The 22,054-nt window shown below is 43.5% G+C and overlaps 1 protein-coding gene across 1 annotated transcript; it reads right to left on the reverse strand.

Moving 5' to 3' along the window:
* Positions 1-11,744: 11,744 nt before the first annotated feature.
* LOC125396526 (C-type lectin domain family 2 member E-like) lies at positions 11,745-21,728 on the reverse strand. The gene is made up of 5 exons (XM_087904160.1): positions 21,578-21,728; positions 19,361-19,492; positions 13,517-13,701; positions 12,860-12,966; positions 11,745-12,143 (listed from the first exon to the last, which is right to left on the reverse strand). Exons 1-5 carry the CDS (start codon positions 21,654-21,656, stop codon positions 11,999-12,001), a joined length of 648 nt encoding a protein of 215 aa, XP_087760286.1. The 5' UTR covers positions 21,657-21,728; the 3' UTR covers positions 11,745-11,998.
* Between the last annotated feature and the right edge of the window lie 326 nt (positions 21,729-22,054).

Consider the following 22,054-nt stretch of genomic DNA (forward strand, 5'->3'; position numbering starts at 1 on the left):
CTCTAGATGGTATAGAGGTTGCCAATGTATCACAAAGTAGTAAAATTAGCACATTGTATACACTGTTAATTTATAGGAAAGATTGCTCTGTAAATGATTTGGGGATATGAATTTATTCAGCTATTTCTAGGCATTGTGTATGTCTATATTTGCTGGCTTGAAGGCAGAGAAGGGAGAAGAAAGTGAGTCACAGCCCGGATGGTTATATTTAGAAGATACCTCAGATAACAACCATTGCTTTGCATACAATTTTATTTGCCAGTGCAGTGTGGATAGGGGATAAGTTTTTACATGAGATACCTGGTCTGTCTAGGTATTTTCAGTGTTTGATACATTTAAAAGTAGAAGTAGTAGAATGATACTTTATGTAAATAGTTTTTGAAAAACTGGAGATACTATGTTTAGAAGTAGAATTGCTAACCCACCCCCCAGAACAGTGCACTGGCTGGACTTGTCCAGTGGACTGAGGGGGTGGGAGGGAAGGAACTGCAAAAAGATCCCATTAGTGTGCTAGACCTTTTTAGCTTCCCATCACCCTGTGTGTTATATACATTTAACTTTGCTATGCTGTACATACTGGACATACTGGACAAAGGAGTCCTCATTTTATGATACCTAGTTTCTAGGTATTAAATTGCCAGCATATGACAAAAGTAGAGTTAGTAGTAAACTAATACCTTCTGTGTACTCCGTGTTAAAATTCACAGCAAGGTTGTCTTCTGAAGAGTTGTGAAAGTATCATTCAAGTGGCAGGCGCCTGTGTCTTGGGATACAGGGGAGAGGCTGAAGAAAAAAGTCGGAGACCAGAATGCTCTCAGCAGAAGACACGTTGAGATCTAACCATTGTTACATGTGTGTGGTTTCCACACTACTGTGTATATAGGGGACAAATTTATGTCCTCACCTGAAACATCTAGTCCTTCTAGGAGTTTAGAAGTGCACAAAGTATGTTAAAGGTAGATGTAGTAAATAATACATGTTGTAGATTCTCCTGTTTAAACTCGTGGTGAAATGCCATCTTTTGGAAATGGAATGATAAAATCACTTCTGAGCAATACAGACTTGTGCTGGATTGGGAGGGAGGAAGAAAGAAAATGGATGAAGACCTAATAGTAATGTAAGATTAGCCATTGTCCCTTTCTTCTGTGCTTATTCTGCAGTATATCATGTACGCAGAAGACAGACGAGTCCAAATATGCAGCACCTAGTCTTCTAGAAGGGAAAGAGGCTGCCAATATGTGACAGAGTAGAGTAGTGTTTTAAAGCTGTGTTAAAATTCATAGGAAAGAACTCTTAAAACCATGTAGGAAGTGGAGTTGTTATTATACCCACAGAACCATGACAGGTTAAGAGAGGAGGGAGGTTCTAGACCAGAGCGATGCTCTCGTAGGTCTGTTAGGGATGCGCGGTTTATTTTCTGCCCCGCACTGTACATGTGCTGGGGACACGGAAGTATTACTGGAAACATCTCGTCTTTAAACTTTTCAGTCCTAGATTGAGGCAGGTGGATCTTGTGAGTTCCAGGCCAGCCAGAGCTACAAGCCAGGGCTTTGTCTCTCAGAGTAAGAAAATGTGCACAATGGTAAAGGCACCTGCCGCAAACTGGTGACCCGGATGTGATCTTCAGGATCCACATAAAAGGAGGAAACTGATCCACAAATTGTCTTCTAGCCTCCATACAAATAAAGTGGCATCATGTGCCTACACTAATTCATAAAGTAAAAAATGCACACATCGTGAAAATAGAGGGTTAACAGCACCTTTTAAGGATTATTATTTCATAGGAATGGTTACACTGGAATTGGAACTGTTAGACATGCTCTTTGAGCAGATGCTGTTCCCAGGCGGTGGAGGTGGGCAGGGGAAAGATAGTGCAGAGTAAGGTGCTGTGCCTGTTGGCTGGTTCCCGGTTGTCCTGCCATTGTTCCCGTTTGCATTTCCGTTAATGTTGCCAAGTATTAGAGGGTAAGTCCCAGTGCCCAGGTGTTAGAAGTAGAACAGTCAGTATAAATGTCCTGCTGGTCTTTTGGAAGGGCTGTCTTCTGGAGGTGACACTTGTCATACATTGACTAGCATCATCCTGAACTGGAGTTGGACAGAGAAGAGGACGGATGAGGGAAGAGCTCTTGGCTAGGACCACCACATCTAGAAGACAATTTCAACTGTACCCAGGGATCCATATGTGCATTGCTGGGAAGATACTTGTGTTTATTGTGCTCAAAGTTCATTCCACAACATCTGAACTTCATAAATGACCTAAAGGAGTGGATATGGTTAAAGGTATAGCTTGACAGAACGACAGAAAAGGTTCCTCTTGAACGTGGAATTGTTGAGCCGTGTCTGGACATATTGCTAGGTTGACTGTGGAGGGACAGAGGGAGGCTCACAGGTGAGGTCTGCAGCCCTGCGCTGTATTGAGAATGACATCCTGAGAACCCGTCATAGGTGCATCTTCAGTGCTCCATAGGAATACATGTATTGAGCAGGAACATGCCCTCACATTTTAGTGTGTAGATCTGAAGATAAACTTAGGAATGCTGTGCTTAGTGTGCTCTGTTGTTTGTGTGTCCCTGTAAGCCAAGCATTGAGGGAATGCAGAATTTTAACTGTAACTTCGCCAGCACTTCTATCTAGAGGCCTGCTGCCATTTTTGTCTTCTATGAAATTTTTGTTGCCAAGGAAGACAGGATTGCAGCTTTGTCTGACAGATTGAGATGGCGTGGTGCATTCTTGGTTATCCACATACTCATGTAGCGTGGGGTTTTAGATGGTGAATAATCACAGTATGGGGGCAAGCATGATACATACTGTGTAACCTCAGTTGCCTAATGTATGTACACTTGCAGCATCCAGAGGGGCACAGCAAGCTGAGCTGCATGTGACTGGGTGACTGTTCTTGGCTTCTTGTGTTTTGTTTCCTGTAATGCACATGCTACAAAATAAATAAAAGCTTCTTTTTAAAGTTTAAAAAAAAAGACAAAGTATTTAAATAGACAATAAAAGTAATATAAGACAGTACAGACAATCATATATTAAAAGAGTAAAGAAAAATAAGCCACATAATGATAGAATATGCAGAGAGTCTGGAATATATGTATTATTGTGCTTTCTTTCAGTTTTTTGACTTCACAGAGACATTTGATTGTGGGGGCTGTTAAGCTAAACCAACATATATATTTTAAAGATATCTTGACTTCAAAATTTTGGTCTAAGGATATGTTGCTTTGGAGAAGAGGTTCTGCTTTTGTTTCCACAGAAGATAGGAAACTATGAATTCCTAACCAGCTTCTTTGGGACAATGGTTTTGTATACCTAACAATTTGTTACTTGCATTGGTTTAATAAAACACTGATTGGCCAGTAACCAGGCAGGAATAGGCAGGGCAACTAGAACAGGAGAATTCTGGGAAGAGGAAAGCCTCAGTCTGAAATTGTCACTCAGACACAGAGGCAACAAGATGAGAATGCCTCACTGATAAGAGTTAACAAGCCACATGAGTAACACAGACAAGAATTATGGGTTAATTTAAGATGTAAGAGTTAGTTAATAAGAAGCCTGAGCTAACAGGCCAACCCGTTTATAATTAATATAAGGCTCCATGTATTTTTTGGACTGAATGGCTATAGTACCAGGTGGCACAGAAGCCTCTGCCAACAAATGGTGCCAGCATAGATAGCTACATCCCCATAAAACTTGAGAGCTTGGGAAGTAATTGTAGGCACAAAAGAACAGAGTTAAGGGTGGATTCTTGGTAGCAGTATTTTCTTGGGGGGGGGCACTGATTGGTAGAGGCAAGTGCACCTCATTTAAGACAGGCTTCCTGACTCAGCTTTAACTGAAAAGAATTTGCATCTCTTTTAAGATGTCCTGCCACTAAGCAGTTCAATCATATTGATGTATAGCCAACAGCATGAATCTTAGTGGTGGCAGGGAACCTGAAACTCCATACAGTTGTGGCAATAAACATGGCTCTTGCCAGTATCTCTGCCATGTAGCTAGACATTCAGAAAGCTAAGGAATGAGGTTACTCCAGTTGTCAAAGCCATAGCTTTAATCCTAGCCATATCACCTAGCTAAATAAAGACTTATGTGGTCAGAAAAAGAAAGATACAGTAAAGATAGATTCAGATGAAAAAAAAACTCTAAACTGTTTGCAGTGTGTTTAAAAATATATGTAGGCTTAGGAGAGAAAATTAAAAGGATAAAGTCCTTAAGAGAAAGAAAGAAAGAAAGAAAGAAAGAAAGAAAGAAAGAAAGAGAAAGAGACAAACAAAAAAGAAAGAAAGAAACAAAGAAAGAAAGAAAGAAAGAAAGAAAGAAAGAAAGAAAGAAAGAGAAAGAGACAAACAAAAAAGAAAGAAAGAAACAAAGAAAGAGAAAAAGAGTTGTTAGGTTTGGTGGCACACACCTTTAATCCCAGCACTTGGGAGGCAGAGATAGGCAGATCTCTGTGAGTTCAAGGGCAGCCTGGTCTGCAGATTGAACTCCAGAACAACTAAAGATGCACAGAGAAACCCTGTACCAAAAAATAAAAATAAAAGAAATAGAGTTTAAAATAAAGCCACATAAAGATGAAAATATACAGAGAATCTGGATTCTGTATGTTATTGTGTTGTCTTTGAATTATTTGATGGCTGAGGAAAGAACAACAGCTGCTAAAAGATTATAAATGTTTCTCAATTAATGTTTTGAAAATGCTTTGACTTCAAAATTTTAGTCAAAAGATAAGTTACTTTGGAGAAGAGGTTTTGCTTTTGTATATACAGAAAATGTGAGGCTCTGGATTCATTCTGAGTTTTAAAAAAAAAAGGTTGGATCAAAGAAGACCCCCTGAGAAATCTCTACTAGGAGCAGATGTCCTAGATGATCCAACATTTTAGAGGACTTCCATTGGAGTTTCCTCTGAATTCCACATCCAGAACAATTTCAAGACTGCTGGCTGAGAGGATCAAGCCTCACAGAATATTCCAGTCATGACTTGACCATAATCCTAAATTTTCTTTAGGTACCCATAAGATTATCAGCATAGAAGTAGCCTAGAAAACTATACCCACATTCCCCCCAAAATGGATTATGGATATTTATGTTTGCTTAGAGTGTTGGTTACAAGTTGTTATAGATAATGGTTAGACAAAAAAATCAAAGTGAAGGACAAGGACAGGACAAGATTCCCTGGAAAGCCTTGCTTTCTTCTGTTCTTTTCCCACCGTCATCTGTGGAGCTGATGGCCTCTACATGTGAGGTGTGGATTAAGAATTTTATCTCGGTCTCTCCCCTCCCACATGGCTCTATGTGTGTTTTGGGTCCCTTACATTTGCTCCACATGTGTATCCATATAAACCAAGAGGAGGAAGTGGATACACCCCAGTGGTGTTTTCTGGGATTCCTGTTGGTGATAAGTTTGGTTCATTTCTTCTATTGGATCAAAAAAGTAACATTGACTTCAAGTTTTGAATTATTCTATTTTTGAAATGTTACTCTGCATAATAAATACCATGTCCTGAATGAAATCAAGGGATTCCACTGTGAACCTGGCCTCGTTTGTGGCCAGCAGAATTATTGTGTGGTGGCAGGAGGGCGGGGAATCCTCCCAAATATCTAGGTACTTACAGGAAGGAAATTCACAGTATACCTGAGACAATCCTACCTTAACCATGTGTAGGCCCATATTTCTATATGGTATGGCAATCAGGCTATCAAGTCATAGGCCCCATCTGAGGTGGTCATGGACCCTTTTAGATAAGCTGTCGCTAACCTAACAAAAGGTCAGGATGTTGTTTTGTTCTTTCTTTTTTGTAATTTGGAGGATGTGTGATAGAGATACGGTTTTAAGCCTACGTGACAGCTAGCATACAGAACACACAGGTAGTTGTGGACATGACTAAAAGCCATTTACCTGGTTACCTAGGAGACAGAATGCTAATGTATTTTACCCCTTAGTTTATGTTTTGGTATAAAAGCTGTTTGGAAAATAAAGTGGCAGGAACACTTCAATATGTGAACTCAGGACTTCATGAGGGACCACTGAGAATCTCCCTCTCAATAAAGCCATAGGAGTTGTCTTTATTTCTGTGCCTCCATGCTGGTCCAGAAAGAGATAGTTTATGTCGGGGTTTATGTTGGGGTCTGGTCGAGAAAATAACATAGGGTCCAGGCTAGCACTGGACCCCAACAACTATGCATTAAAAGTTAAAACTAAGGATATAAAGCTTAGTTTCTGCCAACGAACATAGCTCCAGAGTCATAGTCTGTGTTTGGGAATAAGAAATGTGCAATACACACTGGTCTCGAACTCAGATACTCTTGCCTCCGCCTCTTCAGCATATGACACTGGCCTGGGCCACCACAACAGACCATAACTATGTTAGCAGCTTTTCTAGTTGAAGCTTCATCTTGATTACTTAACTTGCTCAGTTCTACTCTGTACTTTAAGAGGAAAAAGCATGGGGCTGCGCAACCCCTCACATTTCTTCCCAGTAATGCACTCCAACATGACCTGCCAACTCCCAGCCAGGATCAGTCTGCTCTAAGCCACACCCCAGGCTTGCAGCCCTCCACTCTCTTCCTCTGCCCTGGTACCCATCATTCACAGTGAGAGATTAGTGCTCAAAGGCTGCACTTGGAGATAGCCTGTTGGGGCCTCCACACTGGGACCCTTCTCACTGACTTTCTAGTGCGGGGCTACAGGAGAGGCCAATTCGAGCTGGGAAGAGATCTCAACAGGAACAGTAGTGCCTGAAGACTCGTGGTGCTTCCCAGTGGAGTGACAGCAGCAGAACCAAGGATAATGTCGACACAGCTCCAGAGTCTTCCAACAGATAAGCCTCGTCTTAGAAAGTTGCCCTCACCTCAGAGCAAGGCTATCAAATTAGGAAGCCATGTGTGGATTAATTCTTTGGTGGGGGCTGAGCCCTCATGATCCAATCCCCCTCACTTACTGCATCCATCTGCTGAGAAGAAATCTCCCCTGCTCGGCCTCTGCAGAGCACTAAACATCTGAACACAACAGAGGCCATACAGGACTATCCCCTGTGCCCATGAATTCAAGCCATGTGACTACTGAAGTCAACTGTAGAAATGTCTCACTGCTGAGTGTTTTAAGAACCAGGGTGTAATTTCCTTGGCTTTCTTTACCAAAGCAAACAATGTTGCAGGTCCTGCTATCTTCCTGTGGATCATGGGGTGAAACAGAGGCAATACTGAAGCATAGCCTCCAAGCAACTTCAGTGGGCACATTGTGTGATTCCTATACATTAGAAAGGAAGTCTCCAATTACCCCCCTCTTCTACTTTTCTTCCTTCCTCTAACCCTCTCTCAACCCTTTCTGTCTTTCTTTCCCCTCCCCGTGTGTGTGTGTGTGTGTGTGTGTGTGTGTGAACAAACATCCTGCATCTCTGGGATGTAGCCAACTAGATTATGGCAGATGATCTTTTTAATGCTCTTGGGATTCTGTTTGCAAGTATTTTATTGAGCTTTTTTTTTTTTGCATCTATGTTCACAAGGGAACTTGGTCTGCAATACTCGTTTTTTGACAGATCTTTATCTGGTTTAAATATCAGGGTAATTGTTCCTGAGGGGTAGAGTCAGGCAGGCATAGTACTGGATAGATCATAGCCCTTTTTCTTCACCAGTGGATCCACAGTTCCAGGATTTTTTTTTCTCCTCTCCATGATCAAGCAAACCATAGACGAATTGTGTCTAGGTGTAATATTTTAAAGAAACTACCAGGAAGTTGGGTAGTTGGGTCTCCGTGGATAGACTGGCTATGAACTGCCTGGTTCCAGTCTTCGTGAATCTCCATAAAGAAGTTTCTGGCTTATGGAAGATTGGGACCTTTTTCCCTGGAGACAAAAAAGAGAAAATAAAACAAGTGTAATTATATGGCCCATGTCAGTCTTATCTTTAGGGAGTCAGAATACCTGCTGATAACCCCTCTGGCCTTATGATATGTAGTCTATCTAGGCCAGGTATGATGAGAGCACAGGGGACACCATTGATTCTATAGCAGTGTGAGAACCACAGGGTTTGAGACTTTCCATATTTGCTCAAGGCTCCTTGTCAAGATCTCTTTACAAACACAAGATTGCCAAACTTGAACTTATGCGCAGGCTCAAGGCAAACATACAACCTCGCAAACTGTCTAATGAATGGTCCCTGTGACTATCACAGGACCTGTGAGGATATAGGGAAGGAATGATTAGTAATTTCTGTCTTAGGAATTTCTTGATATGAGATGCATCTCTCCCTTAGGAGAGCAAATGGCAGAAGATTGGTCCAGTACTCACCAGTCTCAATGACATGCCTAGATTATGTTTCCTTTCCATTTATCCTTCCTGTCTTCCCTGAACTTTGTGTCCTATATGTACAATGTGGTTTCCAATCAACATTCAAGACCTTAGCCAGATTTAGGAAAATGTTGACAAGGAAGACCAGGCCATTGCTGGACCCCAGAAAGAGGTCCAGGAAATCTCAATCTAAGAATAATATCTGAACCTGATATCTGGGCAGTTATAGTTGCCCACAGATGGGTAGCCCAGTGCAGTTTGGTGACCATCTGTCTTCTGATAAAAGCAGGGAGTACAGGTCCCTCATTCAGCAGAAATGACCATCCATTTGTCGTCTTTCCTTTTTATTTTCCTTTTATTTTTCTTTCCTTTTTTATTATCTTTTTAAATTTTTATTTCCTCTTTTATTATCTTTCCTTTTTATTTTCCAATTGGTTTCTTTGTACATAGGCTAGGCTCTAGAACAATTAAAGTGTAGGCAGGAAGCCGGACAATGGTGGTGCTTGCCTTGAATTCCAGCACAGACAGGCAAATCTTTGTAAGTTTAAGGCCAGCCTGGTTTACAAAAGCTAGTTCCAGGATGAAATCCCTATCTTGAAAAACAAAACAAAACAGAAAAATAAAGTTCAGGCAGGGTAAAGAAGTACTGAAGAGGCCTCTCTACTTCTCTAGAAAATTTTAGGGCATCTATATTTGCTGCTTTGTTCCCTGATCTTTGGGGATTCCTTTTTTAGGCCTTTTACAGTTCACAATGACTACCTCTCTTGGCATACATATGGTCTCTTATATGGCCAAGATATTTTGTTGTTGCTATATTTATTTATTTATTCATTTATTTATTTATTTATTCAGAGTAGGCGGTGAGAGACACCAAATGTCTTACCAGAAGGCCCAAACCACATAGTGATACACAGATTAATAGAAATAGGTTATTTAAGATATAAATGTTAGCCAATAAGAAGTGTGAGCTAATAGGCCAAGCAGTACTGTAATAATACAGTTTCTGTGTGGTTATTTCTGGTCTGGGCAGCTGGGAAACAAACAAGGGACCTCCGACTACACTTCCTACCATTGAACTTCCTAAAAATCTTGTCTCCCTCACCACCAATGCTGACCTCTCAATCCCAATCTTAGTGGAGGCAGCCCATTAACACAGAGAAAAAAAAAACATGCTTTCATTAATTTGGCCATGAAGTTTGGGTTAGTGATCTTTCTTCTCCAATCTTTGGAATTAACATGTACGGTAAATTAGAAAATTAAAATTGTTAAATGCAAAGTAATTTCAATATGAGGAAGTATTTATTTATTTTAGAAAGTGTCACACTGTTTATCTGAAATAAAATAGATTGAAAATAAGAGGGCGTGCTAAATGAACTAAGTATATAACACTGAAAAATGCTATTTTCCTGAATGAGATAAGTTGCATGGCCCCTGGTGACATCGTGGACAAGGGATGTCAACATGGCTTGAAACAGCAGTACAGACCATGGTCCAAGCCATGAACATCAATCAGTATGGCCTCCAGTGGTAGCACAGACTACAGAAACCCAATGGTCCTGGTGGTAACAGGAGCCACACCATCAACATGGCCCCCAGCAGCATCTCAGACTACAGACACTAACATGGCCTCAGGGGACAGCACAGACCACTAACATCAACACAGCCCTACACAGACCATGAACATCCATATGGTCTCCAGAAACAGCATGGTCCATGGGTATCAACACAGACTTGTCGTGGACCAGCCTTGGCAAAAATACCTCTTGCCAGGGTAGGGGTGTGGACTTTTAGAAATATAAGAATATGAAGATGCATGAAAAATTATTAAACAGAAACCATAGAAAAGTACTGGGGGGGGCATTTCAGTGAATACTAAAATTACCCACGCTTATTTTTCCATAAGTTTTTATACCCAATACAAATAGGGGTAGGGAGGTAGGGAGAGAATGTAACAAAAGAGTTTATATACGTGATAGAAATGACAACTCAAACAGTTAATTGCTTTAACACTTTGAGACATCAAATCATTAGTATTTTGTTGTTTAAGCAGTACAGCTGCCTGAGACCACATATCCTGAAGACGGAAACCGCCCAGGTGACCTCACAGTTATAAAAGAAGGAGTAGAAGTATATTTACATATCTGGACCACCTGTCAGAATTGAATGGACCTACTTGTATGGGCTATCTTAATGTGAAAACAATTAAGTAATCACATGCTGAGTTGGAACATGCAAATATGCTTGTCAGCTACTTTGAGCAACCTACAACTCTCTAACTAATCATCAGACAAGGTGGAAACAGGCTCACATTTTTGGGCCTCCACAGGACCTACAGAGATAGGCAGAACCACGGACACCAGAACAGCCCCAGCTGTAGCACGCACCACAATCAGCAACATGGCATGTGGTGGCAGCACACACCATGGAGTTTTTTTGAGACAACCCAAACCAGAAAATACACTACTCTCCTTGGACATCCCAGCATTCCTCAGAGCCAGGGTGGTCATGGGGGTGCACTAGGGGGCAGAGGCTATGCTGTTTACCATGCTGCCAGTGATAAGTTTTTTGAGGCCCAATCCAGAAAATGAACAGGTCTCCATCACAGACATACTGATGTTGCTCAGAGCCAGGGTGATCATACACTACCACTAACACCAGTCTGGGATATGCTCTTTCTTGTTGCCCAGAGACAAGGGGATCTTTCGGATGGGCAGAGTATCTGGGGGCAGAATCCACTGGAGCCCCAGGTCTCTGCACATCTCTGTGCCCTCAGTGAAGGCACTGTAGGTATGGTCAGCACACCTGCGGGCTGAGGGCAGCTGCACAGCAGTGGTGGCATCAGGTGGAAAACCAAAAAAGGAAGAAAAACCTCACCCTACGAGTCACCATCTTAAATCAATCTTCAAATATTTTTTAGAAGGTTCTGATAACAGAAATTACAGATGTGCCAGGGCACATTTACAAGATACAACCATTCTCTCTGCCACTCTTTCCTGACTTTCTAACAGCGGGCCTCACTCCGGCTCTGGCTTGGGTTGCAGCAGCTGTGGCATCCATGTCTTAGGCTCCTTCTTGGTGACTGCAGACCTGTGATGCAGCCTGCAGCAGGATTCCCAGGGCAGTGGGGAGAGAGTGCGGGAGAGACTCCACTCCTCTTTCTCCCTTTCTAACCCCATGCAGGAGCCCAGTGTTTCACCCATCGTGACTCAATCCTGTCCTCCCTTCATTTTTGTCTGTTTGTTTGTTTGTTTTTGAGGGGCGATTAAGACAGGGTTTCTGTGCATTCATTTGGAGCCTGTCCTGGCGCTTGCTCTGTGTTCCACCTGCCTCTGCCTCCCAAGTGTTGGGATTAAAAGCACCTGCCACCAACTGCCCGGCTCCTCCCTTCATTTTTTTAATGTACCAATCATTCAAAGGAAGAGCTAATGAAAACATTTTCATGTCTGGTCATAAAAGTGAAGGTCACTAATACTGAGAAGATCGTTATTCAGGTGTAAGAAATGAGTAGCAACCCATAAAAAAAAACCACTTATTTAATTTAGAATCACCCTTAGAATCCCAAGTCCCCATAAGTATAGTCCTCTATGGTAGTTTTCATCTCTGATGTCACCACAGATTAGGTGTTGATTTTGATAGTAGTATAAGATAAAGAAATGAGGCTGCAACTATAGATAACATGTTACAGATCTCTCATAACTACTTTGATACACTCTCTACACAAGCTGTGAGACTCCTGGACACTGTACAGTATAGCTGTAGGGCTTGCTACAAATCCAATTCCTTCGTATGTTGTTCCTGCCACTGCTGATCCCTCTGTCACTCAGGTAGGCATGGTTTCCTTCTCCTCGGGTGGGAACCCTAAAACAAAAAACAAACAAAATTTCTGCAGGGTCGACCACTGCACTCCCCCCAGCAATGATATCTCACTCGTGTCCACTGCTTATTTATAGCACAAATCACAGAAAGGCAGAGGCCATGAGGAATCACCAGCACTAGTGTTACACCCAGTGACTTTTCCATTCTCAGGGTTCCATTTGGTGACCCCACCTTTGTCACTCATTCATGTAGGAATCTGTACTGTGTGTACAAAGCATTTGACTGGTGTTTTATTGTCATGTTCACATGAACTTCACCCACAGGTAGCATCCCAAGGGTGGTTTTCAATTCTATCTTGAAGTATGAAACTGAGAGAAAATCCACTTAGTAAATTGGTAAAGGTCTTTAATGATGGACATTTACTGTTCCAGTGAAATGGCTCTGTTCAAAATGGCTATGTTCACATCCAAGTGCTGAGAGCAGACACCATCTACCGCAGATGACATCATCAAGCTAAAGATGTGGAGTGACACACTGGGTTACTCTAACAGATGTAAATTTGCTGGGATGTGAAGTTACTGGGGACTGACTGTTGCATGTAACACACAACCAGCACCAAAGCACACCTCCAGCCCAAGGGTCTCTCCCTTTCCAGTTCAGTTCTCTTCACATGACTCAGCCTTTCACCTTTCACAACCACAACTCACACAATCACAACACTTGAACACAGTAGGAGGAGAAGCATTCTGAAAACATACAAGTTGTTATATTCAGTGTTGTCTGTCCACATCCAAGGATGCTCTGATGACTCTCTGTGCAGGCCGATCCAGGCGGCAAAATCCCCCTTGAATCTATTCAGGAAATTCTGTCAAAAACACAGAAAGCAAATACATGAGTCTCTCAGTTTCAGACGAACTTTGAGTGTCTGCTCAACAGTCTACTCTGTGGATGGGAACAGGTTTGAACTAAGGGTTATCAACTTCGGAGCCTAAATAACCCTCAGTTCTCAGTGGATGTTATTTACTGTCATAATCCACAGGACACTGACAACCAGCCATCCTTCAGTGACTGAGAAAGTCCCTTGTTAAACTTTTATTTACAGTTATTAACAGCTGTCACCTTAAGCTTGCAACACCTGCCAGCTGGGACAAAGACTTGCATGACCACCACGATTCTCAAATGTATGTTTGACCTTGCAGGTTGAATATTAGAACTATAGGCAACAATATCTTTGGAATGTCTCAGGACTACAGCCAGATGTGTTGCCATCACAAATGGTACATGCTAACATGTGTCCCATGTCCTCCAGTGCCTAGGATGAGAACCTTCCTCATGTTCCAGCTTTAAGCTCTCTATCTCAAGGCAATACATCTTCCACAGGAGCAAACAACAACCAATTCCCAATCCTTTCTTACCAGCTCCTCCTGACTGTCAAATTGAGTTAGATGGGCCCCCAGCTCCATGCAGGAGGTCTGGCTGGATGTCCAGTTACTTGTGTGCTCAGAAAAATAAAAACATTTACTTCCAAATCCAATCCAGTCTCTTGGGCAGGTAGCATAGCCAGCTTCAGGGTTCGCAATGGCCTTTTCTTCTTTTCTTACTAGAATGTGCACAGTGCAAATACATATCATAGATAAACATTTCCATGTCTTGTCTCCTTGGTTAACCATTCAATTTCCATCGTGAGGTGTGTGTTTAGACTGTACCTATCATTACTGATTACTAATATACTCCTTTTAGCATGGTGGTCTCCAGTCAAGAACCTTCATGTAAGGAAATGCTTCTCTTGTTTACATTTTGATATTGGGGACAGAATCTCTCTTTCTCTCCCTGTATGGCCTGGATCTCACTCTGTGGACTACACTTGTCTGGATTTTGTAGTAATCCTCCTGTGAGTACCTCCTGAGTGCAGGGAGTAAAGACACCATACCCTGAACAAAATCATAGTCATTACCCCATGAAGACTCTTCCTGATTGCTGGAATCCTACAGATTCCTTTCTTATGATCCTGTTTCACATCCTGCTTTTGTAATGACTGTTGGGAGCCACCTGGAGGCACAGGTGGTCCTGCAGTTTGGAGGTAGCCACGTGGGGCTGAGCAACCCTGCCTGCACCCTTGCCTGCACATGCTCAGACCAGCAGAATGGCATTAACCAATCAGGACAGCGTTCAAGCTGCTCCACCGTTTAAAAGCAGCTGCCTTGGGGCCCAACGCTCTCTCTCTAAGCTTTCTCTCGTCCCTGCTCTATCGTCCCTTCCCCCAATTTTCCTCAAGGGAATGCTCCAAATAAAGATGTGACCAGAGAAGGAATTCTCGTTTTTGGTGGGGTTCATTCCTGCTGGACAGGATGGCGCCCCGCAACTGGTGCTCGAAACCCCGGACGCTGAGGGACCCTGACAACTACGCCGGGGGACCCTGAGAAAGCCCGGGAGAAAAAGCCAAGATCAGACACCAGCACAGAGAGCCTTGAATTTCAGAACTCTGAGAACATGGAGCGGTGAGTGACGTCGGTTGAAATCCCCAGAAAGGGGAGGAAAAGAAATGTAAAAAGGAATTTCAAAGGATAGGCCTAAATAGAAAAGAAAATACAAAAAAAAAATCAAAGTTAAGGTATCTGAAAGAAGGTACAAAAAGCAACGGGGAAGAAAAATCCCTTAAGTTCAGTGCAGGTGGAGCTGAGAAAAAGCGAGGTTTACGGTTGGGAGATCCGCGGCTTCCTCCGTGCGTACTCGCTGATAAGAGACTCGGGGCAACAGTCTCGTAGGGAGGCGAGCTTGATCACTGCCTTCCCTGTTCTTAAAGAGCCACAGAGCTTTTGGAGGTGATTTTCGCCTAATTTTGTTAAGAGAGCTCAGTCTCTGGCTCTCACGTACAAAAAACTTTAATTTTTGACTGAGAAAGACAAGCTGCTTGATCGTGCTGAGAGTGCTGGCGGCAGCCGGCCCGCCTTTGAGCGGTAATGCCTGATTAGAAACACGGAAGTGGGCCAGGCACGGTGGTGCACACCTGTGATCCCAGCTACTCAGGAGGGAGACGCAACCAGTTGCTGGCGGGGAGTTTGCTGGAGGCCTGCGAATAGCCAGGTCGCGGGCGGGCTAAAGTCCGTGTGACATCAGAGGCCTTCTGGCGGGGCTATGGTTTTTGGAGGACTTTTTCAGCACCTGAGCGGACTCGCCTGACTGAGGCGGAAGCTGCGTGGTGAGCAGCGGCGCCATAGAAGGCAAAGAGGAGCTGAATCGGCTCTGCGGAAAAACTGTGTTTCCATAGCAACATGGGCGAGCGGGGAGGTGAGTTCCCAGAGAACGGGGCTCTGCGCGCGGGCGGACCAGGCAGGAGAAGCCCCCCCACGGGTGGGCGGATGCCCCCCTCGCCGGAGCTTGGCGGTGCGAATTCATTGCCTGAGGTGAGGCTGAGGTACAGTTCGCAGTTACGGGATAACCGGAGAGCCCGCGCAGGGCCCGGGGCGGAGCCATGCCTTTGGGCCATGCGGGGCGGAGCCATGCCTTTGGGCCATGCAGAGCACGCCACAATGGGCCTCAGAGGCGGGGCAGCCGCCGCCCTCCGCTGCTGCCGCCCTCAGCCAAGGTCGCCAAAAAAAAAATTCAGTCAGATAAAAACATTTGTCGCCAAAAATTCAGTCAGATAAAAACATTTATCCCCTAAACAACGCCCCTTTGTCAGCAGGAAGTAGTAAGATGATCGATGCTACGCCCATTCTCCCTTAAAGAACTGGTCGTGATTATCATAATAAAGGCATGTTTACCTGGTTAACGTATCCTAGGTAACAAAGAAAGGCGGACCTTTTGCCTGAGGCACCTGGTGAGATAAACAATGCTACCTAGAGGTTTTTCCATCTAAATGGGGGAGCTGGAGAGATGGCTCAGCGGTTAAGGGCATTGCCTGCTCTTCCAAAGGTTATGAGTTCAATTCCCAATGACAACTGCTTTGGTTTTTAAACAATAGAGGGGGACTACACTACCAGTGACAGCTTCCCCCAGAGAAAGGATTTCTCTTGCATTCTTTACACTTAATTTTTAATTCAAAATTTTGCTGGTACAGGCAAACAAGATTTGCTTTTTGAAACAGAGACCTGCAGATCTCTAAGTTCAAAACCAGCCTACTTCCAGTACTGATTGTGCTGAATTTTTACACTGAGAGTTTTTAGTACTCTTAAATGTTAATTTGGGAGGAGAGTTTTGTTTATGTTTTTCTAGGAATGCTGACATACATCTGGATGCCAGCGAGACCGACCAGAGAGATAAAGAAGACGACCCAGTGGATGCTGAGTGTCCTGCTGTGGAAGATTCATGCGGAGACAGCAGAGATGACCTTCTGGGCGGTGTCAAGAGCAGCTGTTTCACGTTATCGCCTTGAGCAACACCCTGTGCATCTCTTAACAATTTTCTGACTGACTCTATTCTGCCTTTCTCCCTCCTTGGAGATGGGTGGGAGCAGAGATATCCTTGGCATGCTGCGTCTAGGTGGGGACCAGATTGGAAAATAGTTTTGCCTTATTGCTCTTAAAGACAATAATTAGGGGGAGATGTTGGGAGCCACCTGGAGGCACAGGTGGTCCTGCAGTTTGGAGGTAGCCACGTGGGGCTGAGCAACCCTGCCTGCACCCTTGCCTGCACATGCTCAGACCAGCAGAATGGCATTAACCAATCAGGACAGCGTTCAAGCTGCTCCACCGTTTAAAAGCAGCTGCCTTGGGGCCCAACGCTCTCTCTCTAAGCTTTCTCTCGTCCCTGCTCTATCGTCCCTTCCCCCAATTTTCCTCAAGGGAATGCTCCAAATAAAGATGTGACCAGAGAAGGAATTCTCGTTTTTGGTGGGGTTCATTCCTGCTGGACAGGATGGCGCCCCGCAAATGACCAAATGAAGAGAGCTTCTCACCTCTCTGAATCTAACTATGGAAAAATACCAACATGCAAAAAATGGCTTGGTCTAACCATTTTTTTGATACCAGAACTCTGATTGAGGCCTACCTGTTATCATGTACACAAATGTTAAAGACATATGAATATATGCTGACTCTTGTTAGCAGCTGTCAAAATGGCAATTATCAACAAATCTCACAGTAGATTCAGAACTCTGCAGAAATAGGGACACTTATTTATTGCTGGTGGGAGAATAAACTGAAACATCCAGTATGGAGGCTCCTTTAAAAAGTTACAAGCAGACCTTTTGTGAACCAGCTATGCCACTCCTGGGCATACATGAGAGAATGCTACATCATAACACAGAGACTTGCACATCCATGTCTACTGCTGCCCCGTGTACAATAGCAGCAAAATAGACCTGACCTAGATGTCCATCAACTGATGACCAGATAATGAAAATGAGGTACATGTGTAACACATAAAGTTATTCAGACATAAAGAAAACTTGAAACTTGTAGAAAAATGGGGAATCTACAAAGTATAATATTAAATAAGGTCACAGAAACTCAGCAAGAAAGAGACCCCATGCACTCCCTCATATGCTTGTCCCAGCCTGGGATGCACAGTGTGAACAGCTGTGTGTGAGGGCACGGTGTAACACGTAGACAGGAGAACAAGGAAGGGTGACGTAATGTGACAAGGAAGGATAAGATTCAGGCAATGGGGCCAAAGTCATAAAAACTTATAAAGAGCATTGCTTTTCTAATTTCAACTTTGCTGGTGTTTTTTCTAATTTGTGGCTAATAAGTATTTAAAAATGTAAATACAGTGAAAGTCTACAACCATAACCAAAGCTCCATGGCTTCAGAATGGCTTTTCTAAGTGTGTGAAAATTCAGTGAGATGCCCAGGGTTTGAGTCTTGGCCATTGTTTGAGTGGCTATGCTAATGGAGCAGTGTGATGTGTTCATTTGTGAGTCTATCATAATAGGGTGAGTGTGTGTGTGTGTGTGTATGTGTGTGTAAGAAGTTCTGAATGCAAGATTGTCTAGAAAAATAACATTTTTCTTTAATAACTTTGCCTTTTTCTTCCTTTAAAAGGTAAGAATGACTACATGGCTCTCTGGAAGGGCTACAGAGGATAGAAATAAATGATTTAATGATAAATATTAAATAATAGAAATGACACTCACACACTTATTTTTAGTAAAGGGCAATGTGCTGTAATTGTTTCCAGATCTTATACACACTGCCACTGGTGCGAGAAAATTGTCTGTATTCTGTCAATCATGTTTTAAATAAATGCTGATTGGCCAGGCAGGAAGTATAGGCGGGAAAACCAGATGGGAAGTAGAGGTGATGCAATGAGAACAGGAGAATCTGGGAAGGAAGAAGCTGATTCCTCCCAGTCCTGCACAGACCACCGAGGAAGCAGGGTGTGACCTGCCAGCTGAAAAAGGTACTGAGCCATATGGCTAAAATAGATCAGAATAATGGGTTAATATAAGTCATAAGAGCTAATAAGAAGTCTGAGCTAATGGGCCAATCAGTTTTATAACTTATGGAGACCTCTGTGTGATTTTCTTTGGGGCTAAACAGCTGTGGGAACTGGGCAGGACAGAAAACCCCAACAAACCGGCCCTCATGTTACAGACCACAAGGCTTTAATGAAAGAAACAAATGCAACAGGCCCTGCAGGTGACTGTTACGTAGAGACATGTGACAGTTTAGATTATACATACTAAGTCTTGTGGGCAAATGTTTGTCCTTGTTTAGACTTGTGTATTAGTCATTGATGTGGTTAAAGTTGGTTTTATAAAACAATATCATGAATCATTACTCAGCAATGGCAGGGAAGTTGTAAAAGATTTTATCACAGTATTAAAAATAGTCTAAAACTAAAAGCTCAGGAACAGCAAATTTCTGGAGCATTCTATTTAATATTTTCAGACCATAGATGAAGATACTACTGAAACTATGAATTATGGGGTCATGGGGTGTCCTGTACCTTTCCCAACCATATGACTCTTCATTGCCCTCACTGATCCTAGCTGTAGCAGCTTCCTTGAGGCTCCTACTTGTTTTTTTCTCCTTGTCCCCTTCCTTGAATAGTTCCCCAAGGTAGAAATGTCTCCTACATCTCTCTAGGGGGATGCTTCTTCCCAGGGATGCTGAGCCTGGACTCCTGTGCACACCACAGTCTGTGCTGTTCCTTCACTGCATCTTCCTGCTAGACCCTAAGTTCCCAGAGAACAGGAAGTTCCAGTGTGTTTTCTCTCCTGCCCTTCACACAGTGCCTGGCTCACAGTGTTCAGTAAGTGTAACCGACAGTGTGGATGTGGACAGAATGCTGCAGGATCTGGAGATGTCACTCACCTGACAATGACAGAGCAACAGAAAGTGCAATCACAGCTCCAGTGAGGACGATGATCACTGCATAGCAGCAGTGAAGCCCAGCAGGAGACACGGGGGAAACGGTTCTGAGAAATTTTCCTTTGAGCTTTTTACCTGTAAAATATAAGTGTAAGAACGCCAACTTTGAGAATTACTTAAGGAACATAAATAAACTTACAAAAAACCCACTTTAAATTCACCTACAAGTACCTGAAAGAGGGCTTCTTCCTTCAAAGAAGACCCTGGTTCATAAAGGATGGCCATGGTGGAAAGAAGACCAGAGATACCAGAAACACAACTTGACCCAGGGTCTTCTAGTTCCTGAACTAAGAGTAATCTACTGCCTCACCTTGAGGATCCCATGAATCTCAGATCTCACTCTCATGGAAGGATGGACCATACATCCCATGCCACATAGGTAGATGAGCAAATGTCCACACCACGAGGGTGGATGAGACAAAATTCCCACGGGAAGAAACTGGCTGCAACATTTCTAGGGGCAGAAATGACATCCATAGTCCAGAAGCCGAGACTTACTGTCTAGTGCCTTGTGTGTGGTGACAGCTGTGGGAAGCAGTGTCTTGAGTGGACAAGACTGGCTCTGGAGATGGTGTTGTTGTTGTTGGAGCAGAGGTAGGATATGACAGGGCAGTCTGTTGGGACATTGGTCAGCCTGATTTGGAGAAAAGAATCATTTGTCTTTTTGCTGTCCCCTGCAGTAGGCAATGGCTGCTTGGGAAGAACTGCTTTGTTTCTGTATGAAAAGGGAGTTCATTATTGATGTTTCCTTTTGCTTAGGAAACCCCTTTCTCTCCAGAGTAAGGTGCTGCATGTGTTATGCTGCAGATGTATTTGAAACTAGTGTATATGTTGACTCTAAGACTGGAAGCAAGTGTGAGAGCCTGGGTAGGAACAGTTAGTTCTGCCATTGAGAAGCTGTGTGGAGGGTAGGGATTTGGCTTCTAAGTGTGGGCTTGTGGACAGTGGGGTTCTGCCAGTGCCCATGTCAGAGGAGCTACAGTCAGCAAGGAAGCTTAGGGAGTTCAATTCACTGCATAGCAAAGCTAAGCCCTGGAGAGGCAAAGCCCTGGCAGATGGAGATTGAGGGAGGCAATAGGGGCGGAGTTGAGGGATCTAGAATGCCCCTTGCTTCTGCAGTCCTTCTTCCTGATTGCTGTGGCCCTGTACCTGCTGTATCTGGCCTTGGTGTCATTAAATCCCACTCCTCACTGGGCAGTTTACCTGCCAATCATAATGAAGATTATTTTTGTGAGAGCAACGATGCTTGGTTAGATTAATGGCTTAGTTAGATCAATGATTTAATTGAAATTTCTGAGTTTGCCTAAAAGATACAGGTAGTTAAGACAGTAAAGATGATTAGGAAAATAGTTTAGGTTATTGGGACAATTGCTCCAATAAGAAATTTAAAAAAAAAAAAAAAAAGGTAAAAATAGGGCTGGAGAGATGGCTCAGAGGTTAAGAGCACTGACTACTGTTCCAGAAGTCCTGAGTTCAATTCCCAGTAACCTCATGGTGACTCAGAACCATCTGTAATGAGATCTGGTGTCCTCTTCTGCAGCAGACATACAGACAGAATACTGTATACATAATTAATAAATAAATCTTTTTTAAAAAGACAAAAATAGACTAAAAGTCACTTTCCTCTTTGTTAGATGTGAGATTTGTCTAGGATGGAAACTAAGAAGGAAGTTTCGCATACTATAGACCCATGAATTCTGCCTCTGGAAAAACAGGCTGATAATCAAAAAAAAACCTTTGTCTCTGCACCCAAACTTAGGCCACAGTTCCTTGGTCATGTAGCTTCCAGAATTAATCACAAACCCCAGTATGCACCTTGAAGAAACAAACTTGTGAAAAGAAATTAAATGACCACATTTGTGTCAAGGAAAAAAACTGACGCTCCTTTAAAGCTCCTCTAGAGTCTTTGTGATCCATTTGAAGGAGTCAGGAGTCGTCCCGTGGATGCAGAAATGGACTAAAGTGTCCATGGTCCACAATCCCAGGGACACACTGCTCTGCCCAGAAACCCCACTGGCCTGCCGAACATTCAATTGCCTTTCTGCCCAGAACACATCTGTCTCAGGTAAGTCTTTCCCGGGGAGAGAGCCCACCTCAGGAAGTGCCCTCAGGCTTGTCCCCAGAGTCCCCGAGGAACGCCCCTCGCCCCTGGGCTCTCACCTGTCACCTTCTGCAGCTCATCGTCGTTCCCATCGTTCCCGTTGAAGGACGAGGACAGGCCGCTCAAGTCCTCACACATGAGTGCCTTAGCTCCTGGCTCGCCGATTCCCTCATTCACTAGACTCTCAGCGAACTTCTTGCGCTGTTCCAACCTCGTGTGGAGCCACAGACCACGCCTTCAGACACAAAGTAACAACTCAAGCGGCTTTGGAACCTCAACCTGGGCCACAGTGCGTCATCTGGCCCGATGCCTCGCACCACCACTCACAGCCTCCAGCCGTCTTCTCAGGTGTGGGTGGACTGGGAGAGAGCAAGGGAGGAGCAGAGGGAAGAAATGCTCGGGAAGAAATTCACTGAGGGCATCTAAAGCCAAAAGCGTGTAAACAGACAGACAGACAGACAGACAGAGCACTCGTATGAGGTAAAAAAGAAAAAGAAAAAGAAAGGAAGGAAGGAAAGAACTTAGGAAGAAAAAGA

This window comes from Myodes glareolus, chromosome 3 (assembly GCF_982192425.1).
Source record: "Myodes glareolus chromosome 3, mMyoGla1.1, whole genome shotgun sequence".
Taxonomy (NCBI): domain Eukaryota; kingdom Metazoa; phylum Chordata; class Mammalia; order Rodentia; family Cricetidae; genus Myodes; species Myodes glareolus.